This window comes from Mirounga leonina, unplaced genomic scaffold, assembly GCF_011800145.1.
Source record: "Mirounga leonina isolate KUSES-001 unplaced genomic scaffold, KU_Mleo_1.0 Mir_488, whole genome shotgun sequence".
Taxonomy (NCBI): Eukaryota; Metazoa; Chordata; class Mammalia; order Carnivora; family Phocidae; genus Mirounga; species Mirounga leonina.
Genome location: NW_023270777.1, coordinates 3,272,728 through 3,284,959, shown reverse-complemented (window position 1 = coordinate 3,284,959; position 12,232 = coordinate 3,272,728). Strand labels below are relative to the sequence as shown.

The 12,232-nt window shown below is 54.2% G+C and overlaps 2 protein-coding genes across 3 annotated transcripts in view; both read left to right on the top strand.

Annotated features, from left to right (window-relative positions):
* PIK3R6 (phosphoinositide-3-kinase regulatory subunit 6) overlaps positions 1-1,957 on the top strand; it is a 52,652-nt gene extending 50,695 nt beyond the window's left edge. For both annotated transcript variants that reach the window (XM_034989586.1, XM_034989585.1), the window contains exons 19-20: positions 587-699; positions 1,275-1,957. In XM_034989586.1, coding sequence (XP_034845477.1) covers positions 587-699; positions 1,275-1,428 — 267 coding nt within the window. In that variant the 3' untranslated portion in view covers positions 1,429-1,957. The remainder of the gene's footprint in view (positions 1-586; positions 700-1,274) is intronic.
* Positions 1,958-4,660: 2,703 nt separating this feature from the next.
* MFSD6L (major facilitator superfamily domain containing 6 like) lies at positions 4,661-6,442 on the top strand. The gene has a single exon (XM_034989315.1). It carries the CDS (start codon positions 4,661-4,663, stop codon positions 6,440-6,442), a length of 1,782 nt encoding a protein of 593 aa, XP_034845206.1.
* Positions 6,443-12,232: the final 5,790 nt, after the last annotated feature.

The following is a 12,232-nucleotide window of genomic DNA, read 5'->3' as shown; positions in this document are numbered from 1 at the left end:
ATATGAATCCTAAAGGCTCAGAACGTTGTGGGGATGAACCACCAAAGCTGCTGTCTGCACGTAGGGGGCGCCGGCCACCTGGAAAGGCCATCTGACTGCCCCACGTGTATCTGACCCCTAGATGATTCCACGATACAAACAGATACAGGCCCGGTCTGCATCATGAGACTAGGTGGCTGCTTCCCAGGGAAATAATTTTGCATGTAATCCAATTCTGAGATCGGCAGTCAGGACTCATAGAACCCCTGAAATACTGCCCCCCCAACATTGCACTTGTGATATATTCACCTGGGATGTGGGGGTGCTGAGGCACCTGGATAACCTGGCAAGCACCAGCCACGGCATTCGCGGTGGTTTGAAATTTAGGACAACAGATTGGGAGAAGACTAGCAGAAATGAGAGACCCAAGGGCCGGGGGGAGCCCAGATGCAGTTTCTGCAGACTTGTCAATGCTCCAAGTCACTTGCAGGAAGAGAGCTGGGGACCCCGTGGGCTAGCCTGTGGAAATACACCGCAGAGGGCAGGAGGTGTTGGCAAGGTGAAGGTCGTGAAGGTGACACGCACACGAGCTGTCTCTCTGTTGTAGACGGTGACGAACACCTTCCGGACGGCCACCATCCAGATCCAGAGCCAGGACCAGAGGCTCCTCACGCTGCTGCTGGACAAGGACAGTCGGCGCACGTACAGGGATGTGGTCAGGTGAGGCCGCGCCTCGCCACCCCTCCGTGCCCCACGGAGCGATCCCCTACCACCTCCTGCCTCTAGCCCAGGACACCTGTCGGAGGCAGAGCCTGGGGCCGGGCAGGTGGGGTCCACCTGCTGGCGTGGACTGAGGCCACTGCCCGGTGACTTCCTGGGAATCCAGGGAGAAGAGCAAATGAATGGGGCAGCCGAGGATACCAATGTTTCTGGAGATTTCCTCTGCATCCGCTCCGCCTGCGGCCGTAGCCACAGATGCAACCCCCGTGTGGGCACTGATCCCTCCCACACAGGCTGGCTTTCTGTGGCAGTTGTTAATGCGACCCCCTAGCCATTTCCCCCGGGGCGGAGTAGTTGGGTATGGACGGGGTGTACACAGAGGGACCCACGCAGGCAAACCTCCTCTCCCGGGGTCCACCCCTGGCCTGGGTGCTCTTTCCTTGCCCCGACTCCCCCTCCTCTGTCTGCAAGGCCTCCTCCCGTATACCCTGTAATAGAGGGGATGTCTTCACAATGCCCCAGCCGATCTGACCCCAGAGATGGAGTCTCCTGAGCCGGCCTCTCTCCACCCACAGGTTCGAGGTTGCTCCCTGCCCAGAGCCGTGTTCCGGGACGCACAAGTCCAAGGCGCCGTGGCTCGGTTCACCCCGGCCGGAGGTGGAAGGGACCAAAGCCAAGCCCAAGCCCCTTCTGATGCCCATCAACACGTTCTCCGGCATCGTCCAGTGAGCCCGAAGGGGCGGCAGAAGTGCTGACTCTGAGAGCCCCAGACCAAGAGGAAGGATATACTACCCCGCCGGCCTCCAAACCCTCACACCAGCAGCTGGGACAAGGCCTGGCTGTCCTGGGTGGCTTCTGGCTGTGAGTAGGAGCCAGCGAGTGACCAGAGCACAGGGAGCTCGGCCGTGGCAGGTGATGGTGCAGGGCCCACACCCAGGCCCAAAGATGGTCCCAGCAAAGCTGCACACACACAAGCAAGACCCAGCTCTGAGCACAAATGTCCATACGCCTTTGTTTATTTTTAGTCCCCACCTCTCCCACTCAAGCTCCCCCCTCGCCCCTTAAAACCCAAGTGAGAGCTGCTGTTTTGTCCAGGCCCCGTGGCCTGGGGGAAATGGGAAGCAGGGCAAAGGCACCTCCTCTCTCCTGAGTCTGTTCCTTTCCTCCCTCCAGCCACCACCCACACCCTGCGTGCCCAGGCAGGTGTCTCTCCTGGAGGAGAGGAAAATGTCAGATTCAATAAAGGCACACTAAAGCCCTTTTGCTTTTATCTAATACCTAGTGACATTCGGATTTTAATAGAGATCCAGGGCCATACGTGATCTGACCTCATGAGTCCTCTTAGGCCAGTTGGGAGTTCTGTGGAGTATTATTGGTGTGTTCTCTCTGGCGCCCACCCCTCTCCCCGTTCACGTGGACTTAGGGACTTCTGACCAGCACCGTCCCAGAACAGAGATGGGGATGCAAAGTCATTTCAAAGGAGCCAGATAGTAAAGACATGAAAATTCTTGGCTTTTGAGTTCCAAAACTTATATCCAGATGCAAAATAGGGAAGATCAGGGACACAGAACTTCTATCCTCACCGCCAGGACTAGGTGGGGGGCAGGAGGGAAAGTGGAGAGGGCAGGGTCCCAGGGGAGAGTGGGAGGAGGGTGTGGAAGAATCCCTTTCAGGTTCGGGGATCCAAGAGTACAGAGGTAGGTGCTTTACTTCCGGCCTCATTGCTCGGGGAGTGGGGACAAGTCTGGAAGACTCCCTGTGAGAGGGGCCTCCTGGGGGTCTAGGCAGAGGGGTCCAAGGGACACCAGTATGGCAGTGTGCCCGCCCCTCAGTGGACATCAGCCCTGGACAGAGTGAAGACGGAGGAGTGGATGGATGTGAGATCCTCCACTGAAGCTGTCCCCTCCCAAAACAGAACCCAGGGAGAGAGGGATTAGGGACAGTCCCCAGTAAGCCTGAGTGGTTTTAAACCGGAAATGACTGATGTCACTGAATTTGAGTGAGTTCACCTGGAGTGGCTAAATATTATTTCTCTGCTCTTGGCATGATATACACTGATTCCTATCGATTTTGGCATTCACACAGTGACTAGATTCTTTCAGTAAACATTTGCAGAGTTTACCAGTTGTTAGAATTAGGTGAGGGCGCCTGGGTGGCTCAGTTGGTTAAGCGACTGCCTTCGGCTCAGGTCATGATCCTGGAGTCCCGGGATCGAGTCCCGCATCGGGCTCCCTGCTCAGTGGGGAGTCTGCTTCTCCCTCTAACCCTCCCCCCTCTCATGTACTCTCTCTCTCTCAAATAAATAAATAAATCTTTTTAAAAAAAGAAGAAGAAGAAGAATTAGGTGAGATCTCTGGGCTCCCCAGCAGTAATCTCTCTACCAGCTCACCATGGAAAGCATGTTGCAGACCAAATTTGGCTACACATTCAGACGGGTGTTGGCAAGCCGCCATCCCCCTCAACCCCACCCGCCAGCCAAACTAGGTGCTCTGAGCACACCTTGCACGAAAATTTCACGGAATCGGTGGCTGGACGTTGGACCATTTGGGAGTAAAGCCTATGACACCATTTCAAAGGGCTGGACCACTTGGGATCTCCAGATTCCTATAAATGCTTGCCCAAGGAGCAAACGCCTCCAAGAAAACTATGACCAATCCACTAATATCAGCAGTGAAATTTCACCAGTATCTATCAGGCTAATTCGTGAAACCCCTTCGGTTGATCTAAGACTGCTGACGTGTTGGTATTCGCTGCCTCCGGAGCGCAGCTTTTGGATTAAATGTTAGCTAACTGCCTCTGGAGGCTGTACCCCCTAACTGGACCACGGAGCACCCTTCGGTGTAGATTAAAACTCTCTGATACACACACACTGTTAGAGGGGCTGGGACGGCTGTCTGGATGGGGTGCAGAGTGCCACCCCAAGGCAGCCCTCAGCTGTCCGCCCTCTGGGGATCGCTCCGCTCAAGAAAGCTGTCACCCAGGGGCGCCTGGGTGGCTCAGTCATTAAGCATCTGCCTTCGGCTCAGGTCATGATCCCAGAGTCCTGGGATCGAGCCCCACGTCGGGCTCCCTGCTCGGCGGGAGGCCTGCTTCTCCCTCTCCCACTCCCCCTGCTTGTGTTCCCTCTTTCGCTGTGTCTCTCTCTGTCAAATAAATAAAATCTTTAAAAAAAGAAAAGAAAAGAAAACTGTCACCCATAGCGCCTCTTCCGGGGGCACCTGGTATCCAGTGCAACAGCTCAATGCCCCGGGGACAAAAACAGCCGCCTTCCTGGAGTTCTGATTCTGATGGAGACAGACAAGAAACAAGATAAACACGCGCAACAGAAACCCGTGGGGTGCTGGGCGGTGATGCGTGCCACGGAGACAAATAAGGCAGGGGACGGGGTGGGATTTGTCGGCCACGGTGGACAGGGACGGTCCCTGAAGGTCACAGGGCGGTCATTGCCGGGGGAGGGGGCGTCAAGACCTGAGGAAGATGAGGGAGGGAGCCCCCATCACGAATTCCATTCCCGCGGCCCCCACCGCCCACCGACGTCCTTGCCTGAGGCGACTCGGGGCGCTAACTCAGGTTCGCGGGCGACCCTGCGCCCAGCTCGCAGCGCGCCCCGCAGGCCCCAGGCCCCACCCCCGCGCACGCGCGCACGGCCGGGGCCCCGCAGGTGCGGCCGGCAGGTGCGCCGGCCACGCCCCCCAGGTGCGGCGTCCCGGGGGCGGGGCCAATTCCGGGCGGGCTGCCGAACGTGGCGGGGGGTGGGGCGGGGGTGGGGGCGGGGGCGGGGGTGTGGGCGGGGGCGGGGCGGGGCGGGGCGGGGCGGGGGGCGCGGCCGTTGACCGGGTGACCGCGGCGCCGCCCAGGCCCGAGGCGACTCCCGCGCCCCCGGCTCCCGGGCCATGCCCCGCGCCCGCCCCGCGCCCAGCTCGGCCCCCCGCGCGCCCGGGGCTGACGGAGCCGGGCCGCCATGAGCGCCAACCCCCAGTGGGACGTCAGCAGGGCGCTGCGGGTGGCCAGGCTCTTCCACCTGGTGTGCGGGGCCCGGGACGCCTGCGTGACTCCCTTCCTGGCTCTCTACCTGCGGCGGCTGGGCTTGGCCGCGCCCTGGGTGGGCATCCTGATGGCGACCAAGCACCTGATCGCGGCCCTCTGGGCTCCCTTCTGTGCCCTCCTGGCCAAAAGCTACCGCAGAAGGAGGGTGCTTCTGATGGGCTCGCTGCTCGGCTCGGTGGGAGCCAGCCTGTTGATGGTCCTGGTGCCGCCGCCGGCCACAGGTCCGGCGGACCTGTCCTGTAACGCCAGCGGCCGCGCCGCCCCCACGGCCCTGCCACCGGCGGCCGCACGAACTGTGACCGTCGCCTCGGCCCCACTGCCCGCCTCGCGCCCCGCGGCGGGGGCGCCCAGCCCCCCAGGCGGGAGCAGGACTGGGACGCCGGACGCCGCGGGCCTCAGAACGGCACCTGCGGGAAGCGGCCACCAACCCTCGGGCCGGCCGCCTGGCTACGCCGTGCGCTCCGTGGAGGGAGCCAGGACCACGTCCCCAGTGCTCCATGCGGACACTTCAGGGGTGAGGGATACTCCCGGGGAAGGTGCTTTGAAGGCGGGCTGGACGGCCCTCCCTTTGCTTGCTGGGGGTACAGCCCCGGGAAGTCCGGCCAACTTATCGGCAGCCCAGGGGAATGCCCGGACCCTAGGCCTCTCCCTGGAAGGCTTGCGCTGGACTTTCCTCCTCTCCCTGGGGTCCCTGGTGTTCTGGGAGCTGCTGACAGCCCCTCTGGAGCAGGTGGCCGACGACAGCCTTTATGAATACCTGGATTTTGTGGACGCCACGGACCGCTACAGAAGCCTGTGGATCTGGAGGCTGTTGGGCATGTCGGCAGGTGTGTGTGGCATCTCGGCCCTAGTGGGGCATCTGGAGTGCGTCCTGATGACAAATGGCCCCCGGGGTGTGTTGCATTTCTATGGCTACTCGCTGGTCAGCACCCTGGCTTTACTGGTGAGCATTGTCTTTCCCATCCCCATCTGCAGGCGGCGGGAGCCCAGCTGCAAAATGGGCAAAGCGCTGTCCCTGGTGGGCGGCGACCCCCGGCTCATTCTCCTAGCCCTCACCGTGTTTCTGATAGGTGCGGCCACCAGCACAGTGCAGAACTTTCTGTTCTGGTACATGGAAGACCACGGGAGCAGCGAGCTGGTCATGGGTTTCTCGGTGGCCCTGGGCTTGCTGGGGGAAATTCTACTCCATCCGTTCAAAGCAACGCTGCTGAGGAAACTGTCGAGGGTGGGCACGGTGGGGCTGGGGCTGGGCTGCCTGGCAGCCCAGCTGCTTTATTACTCCTTCCTCTGGAGCTGGTGGTCGGTCCTCCCCGCTCAGATCTTGAGTGCCATCAGCAATGGGGCCCTGTGGTGGGCCGTGAAGGCCTCCGTCGAGGACCTGGCCACTCCCGGGACCGAGAGACCTCTGGGTGCCATGTTCCGAGGCCACATTTATGGGGGAGGGTCCAGCCTGGGCAGCGTTGTGGGGGGCTTCGTGGCGTCGTCCTTCAGCCTGGCTGTGCTGTATCAGGCCTGCTGCGTGGTCCTGGTGCTCTGGCTGGCCCTGTTCCTGTCCATCCAGCCCAGACTGCCCCAAGAGCAGAAAATCAACTACTCGAAACTGCTGGTCATGGAGGCCAGTGACACGAGCGACTCTGAGCAGGGGACGGAGCGGGACTGGCTGGTGAAGGCCATGAGGGAGGAGTACTCAGAGTAGAAGGGCAGAGAGAAGGTCAAGATGCGCTGACCCAGGAAGGCGCCCAAGGGGCTGGACAGGAACTCACCTGCTGAGGACAAACCCTGCGTCCTGCCCGGGGGCTGCAGGGGAGTCTGGAGAGAGAGAAAGTTTGTGCAGAATCCCCCCACACCCCCACCCCAGGGATCATCTCATTGCATGATTTTCTTTACTTTTACGGTAAAAGGAGATTTAACTTTTTGCTGTTCAATCTTTTTTAAATAATGGAAGAAGAATACATTTGCTTAAAAAGAAAAAAGTGCCCTTTGTATTCACCATGCTTTGGTGTCTAAGGTTTGCAAGAGCTTGATGGTACTGACTCTGGTACTGTTGATTTCAGCCACGGCTGGAGTGCTCAGACAGTGGGGACCCGCAGGATTCAGTTGGCAGAGGGGGCAGCTGGCTTTGTTTGGTGAGTCACGTGCGTTGCCATGGGTCCTAAAAGCAGGAGCCTGGTCCCATAGAGGCCATGCCGTGGCAGGTAAGAATGGGAATGAAAACCAAGCAGGTGTCCACACTCATACCCAGGTACCTGGGTTTCCCGACCAGAGCCAATGCTACCCAATGTACTCTGTGTTGGGGGAGCAGGGATTCAGGTTAATACGTTTTCATTCTTTCTCTCGGATGTGTGTGTCACCGGGGGTATGATCCCTAGAATTGCCTTCCATACTTATATCCGAGCAAGGGCAGCTTCATGTCTTTGGGCACATACCATGCACGCTCCGCCCCGCACAAGTTCATGGAGATTGTTTGCATCTGCTTGATTGGGGTGCGGCGGCCTCTGTAGGGTTGGGGTGCCACAGGTGGTCCACACTTGTACCTGTGCTTAGCCACACAGCGGGGTGACTGCTCAAACCCTCCCCCCCACCCCAGGAAAGGGCCCTTTATTCCAGAAGCCAGAGATCAAGTCTTCTACCTTATAATCAGGTAAGTATAGGATATTGGATTTAGAAGGGCCTCACTTTACAAATGTGAAAACGTCTCATAGCTGGAGAAAGGGGACGAACCCATGAATGTCCACTGGGTCAGACACGGGTCTAGGAAATTGATTCTTTTTCAATTTTCCCTGCAAAGCTTTAGGGTATAAATAACCACCACCAACAAAAAATTAACCTCTGCCTTAAATAATTAGGGATTCGTTTGTCTCACATAAGAAGTCTGGGGGTAGGCAGTCCAGAGCTGACACAGCTCTTCAGCAGTGCTACACTAGGGACCTAAATCTTTTCATCCCTCTGTTCCCATCACCTTCAGCTCATAGATCCCGTATTTGTCCACTCATAATAACAAAATGGCTGCCTCACCTCCAGGCCTCTCATCCGTGTTCCAGGCAGGAAGAAGAGGGAAAAGGGAGAAACAGGAATGAGTGCCTATAGCAGGGGAACAAAAGCCTTCCCAGAAATCCTCGGCAGATTTATGCCACCCTGACCTGCAAAGCAGTCTGGGAGGTGGAGTATTTTCCTCCAGGCACGTTTACATTCCAAGCAAAGTCAGGGTTGTGTGAGGAAGAAGAGGGGGCTGAACGTCGGATCGTATCTAGCACAGTATCAGATGTGAAATTCACATCCAGGCCTTCTCACTGCAAAGTCTGTGTTCCTCCCTGCACGGTAAGCCAGCCTCCCCAGCCTAAATGGCTTTAACAATTCCACTCCCCTGCCAACAACCCTGCGATTCAACCAAATTTGTTATCTGCCTGTTACAAAGGAGAAGACAAGAGTCTCAGAAAAGTCACACACTGGGTCGCTGGCAGAAACACCACCAGAGCCCTAATCGCCTTCCCCCAAATTTTGATCATTTTCTGCGGTGCCAGTTCCCAAGCCCGGCTGTCCATCCGAGTCATCTGGGGAGAAGATCCAAAAAGACAGGTTCCTGGGTTCCATCAGAACCTGCTGGCTGGTGCCCAGAAATCTGTATTTTTAATGCAATCTCCGAGGGACTGGGATGTGCCCTTTCCAGCCCTGTCTGTCTCACCAGTCCTTCGGGAATGCTTCTAGCATGCAGGGAAATGCACCATAGCTGCTGAGGGGTCACCATGTGCTAGACACTGTTGTGAATACTTGACACGAGCTGGCTCACTTCATCCTCAAAGCGATCTTAGGACGCAGCCAGTGTCACCACCTCCAATTTACAGATGACAAAGTGACAGCTCGGTAACTTGCTGGAGATCAACAGCTAGGAAGTGGCAGAGCAGGGACTCAGATCCAGCCTGGTGGCACCACAGCCCGAGACTTTAATCACCATGCTCTACGGCTAAGGAACGGGAGAAAAGGAGGGAAATTCAGTATTAGAATTTAAGGTAGCCAGCACTTGAAATTTACTGGATGGGAGACAGAACTTCCTAAGCAGACAGAACATACAATACTATCAAAACCCAAACACAGGTGTGTCCCCCTAAGGTAAACAAAAGGATGAGGAACAGGACTTGGTTTAAGGAAGGACTGAAGTTAGGGAGCGTGGTTTGACCTGCAGAAGGAAGGAGGAGAAAGAGGAACAGGAGGAGCTAAGTGACGTGCCAGTTTAAGGGTCTAAAAGATTTTACGGGGAAGGTACTGAGAAATTTGTGTTTGGGCTATTTAGTTAATATGTGACAATCCTCTGTTTGTTTGTTTGTTTTAAGATTTTATTTATTTGACAGAGAGAGACACAGTGAGAGAGGGAACGCAAGCAGGCGGAGTGGGAGAGGGAGAAGCAGGCTTCCCGCTGAGCAGGGAGCCCGATGCAGGACTCGATCCCAGGACCCTGGGATCATGACCTGAGCTGAAGGCAGACGCTTAACTGACTGAGTCACCCAGGCGCCCCTACACTAAACTTTAAAAAAAAAAAATCAGCTTTATTGAAGTGTTACTTACATATAATAACGTATACATATTTAAATGGTACAAGTTGACATATATACAAATACACACCCCTGAAACCATCACCACAATCAGGATAGTGAGCATATCCATCACCCCCCAGATTTCCTCCTGCCCCTTTGTAATCCTTCCTCCACCCTGGTCCTAAACAGCCACCAATCTGTTTTCTGCCACCACGTAGTGGTTTGCATTTTGGTAATACACACCAAAGACTATGGTATGTATTATTTTATGTCTAGCTTCTTTCACTCAGCATAATCCCAGTGACTTCTGACACCAACCACCCTGAGTTAGGCCAAATTCCACTGGTTAAGGGCACCCAACTGCCCCCAACTCCCTTCGGACCCCCAAGGCCACCCTCACTTCTGACCAACCGGCTGCACATTTGGAGGTTCCCAACCCCCCTCAGGTTCCAGAATTCACCAGAACGATTCCTAGAACTCCGAAAAGTGTTAACGCTTGTGATGACAGATTTGTTAGAGCCAAAGAGGACAACTCAGAATCAGCCAGAAGAGGGGCGCCTGGCTGGCTCAGCTGGTGGAGCATGCGACTCTTGATCTCGGGGTCATGAGTTCGAGTCCCGTGTTGGGCATAGAGATTACTTAATAATAATAATAATAATAATAATAATAATAATAATAATAATAATAATAAAAGAATCAGCCAAGAGAAAAGATGCGTGGGGCAAGTTCTGGGAGGATCCTGATGTGAAGGGTCATGTGTCCCCCCCCCACCCCACCCCCAGCCCCATGGAGTCGGACCACAGCGTGCTCTCAGCACATTGATGTGCAATGTTACACAGAGTACTGCCAATAATCAGGGGGACCCACCAAGCTTCGGTGTCCATGGCTTTTACTGGGGCTTCATTACAGAGGCATGACTGAAGGAAGGACCAAGTCCTAAAGACTCGAGGTATGACTTTTACTCTATTATCTCTCCGGCAGGTCATTGAAGATTCATAAAATCAAAAGTGACTGAAATTCTTAGCTCCCGGCCTTATGGCTATCAGAGATACTGAGTTCTAGCATATCCTGGTTCCATTTAAGAGGAAAGCAAACATTGAATGAGCCATTAAACTTTAAGCTCAGGCTTACTTAGGCCATTATTTTCCAAGTGAGTCCTGCAGAACACTCAGTCCTCGTGTGGTGGGAGTTACAAGGTTACAACACATATTAGCAGTAAAGGCTCCATAAAGCCCTGTAGTCAACCCACTCGTTTAGCTCTGTCAGACCTGTAATTCTCCTTACCCGTGGGATGCCAAAACCTCCTTTCTGGTAACACACATCACTATCTTGCACAACTCGGATTTCCTGGATAATACTTTGGAAAATGCCAATGTTGGTAGTTCTCTGTGTGACCTTTTCAACCCGGCAGAGCCGGTGCTTGGGGACAAATCTGGGCTCCCACCCCCAGGCTGGCAAGGATCCTGAGAATCCGCGCTAAGAATTTGGCTAAGCCTGTCCCATTAAATCAGAGCATGAACTCATTTTACTGGTGAACTAACTAAATTCAAAGCTAGGTCTGTTTGAGCCACCCTATCAGGCTCTACGTTACAACTGGTTCAGATAAGTGGAGGGTTCATTCCTGGCCGGGGAGCAAGGATCAGAGGCAGGGACATGGAGGGGAAGAGACACTGAGTCTGCAGGTGGATTTTGTATGCGGAGTCATGGACAACAAGGTTGGAGACATGAGTTGGGTCCAGATTGTGGATGTCCTGACTGCTAACCTAAGAGAAGGGGAACTCTCATAGGATGAACCGTGCCTTCCCTCTCTGGGCTTAACACCTGCATACGGTAATGCTTGTAATTTTCACAGCTCTAATGCTCATTTTACAGCAGGGGAAACTGAGTCTCGGAGAGATTAACTGACCTAGTTGCCCAGCATCACGACTAGTAGATGGTAGAGTGTGGCTTGAGTGCAGATCAGACCCCTGCAAACCTCATGGTCCTTCCTCTGAACACCATGCTGCCTCTGGGAGGTTTTACCAGCCACTGGGGATGCACTGCCTTGTGAACAATAGGTCTGAGTTGGGGGGAGCTTTTGGGCTCTGGGCCGTCTGTTTTGGGCAGACCATTGCAACTGTCCAGGCAGGAAGTATGTTAGCAAGGGCTTCTAATACCATATTGAATAGTAATGGTAAAGCAGCCATTGTCATTTTGCTCCAGACCTTGAAAAGAATGCATCTAAAGTTTTAAGTATGATGTCCACTGAAGGTTTTATTAAGTTAAAAAAAAAACAAAAAAAAAACCTTCCCTTTTCTTCCTCATTTTCATATTTGCATCACAAACCTTATCAAGAATTTCCTGCATCTATTGGGAATGTCATATGATTTTTCTTCTCTAGTCCATTTGTGTGGTGAATTTCACACTAACCATGAATTATTAGATGACCCTTATTTGGTCCTGATAAATTGTGTTTAAAAGAAAACACACTGTTGGATTTGGCTGGCCAACATTTTATTGAAGATTTTTGCATAAATGTTCACTTTGCTTTTTCTTTCCTTAGGTAGTTTTGTCGTTATGGTTATACCAGTCTCCCCTTTATATTTTCTATTCTGTGGAACAACTCATATAAGATAAGACTCATCTGGTCAACGAATGGTAGAACTGTTTGTCGCGGGCTGTCAGTAGAACACATTTTCCTGTATATAGGCACAGTTCTTGGTTTATTCATGTGACTTTTTAACGTTTTTCTGTATCCTTTTTACTCAAGCTTTCAAATGCATTGGTGTATTGTTGTTGAGACAGAAACTGCTGCTTTCCTACTCAACACTCATTCTTCTCTCTCCTCTACCCAAATTGTGTTCCTGCCAGCAACTGTGTTCAAGTGGAATGCTTACCTTCCCAGATTCCCTTGCAGGAGGAAATCTGCACAGGATGTCTGGGGAAGTCTTTGCTTTCCTGGGCATAGGCCCCGCCTC

Bases quoted from the DNA above. Each gene is read 5' to 3' on its own strand.
- MFSD6L (XM_034989315.1), top strand. From the start codon at position 4,661: ATGAGCGCCAACCCCCAGTGGGACGTCAGCAGGGCGCTGCGGGTGGCC.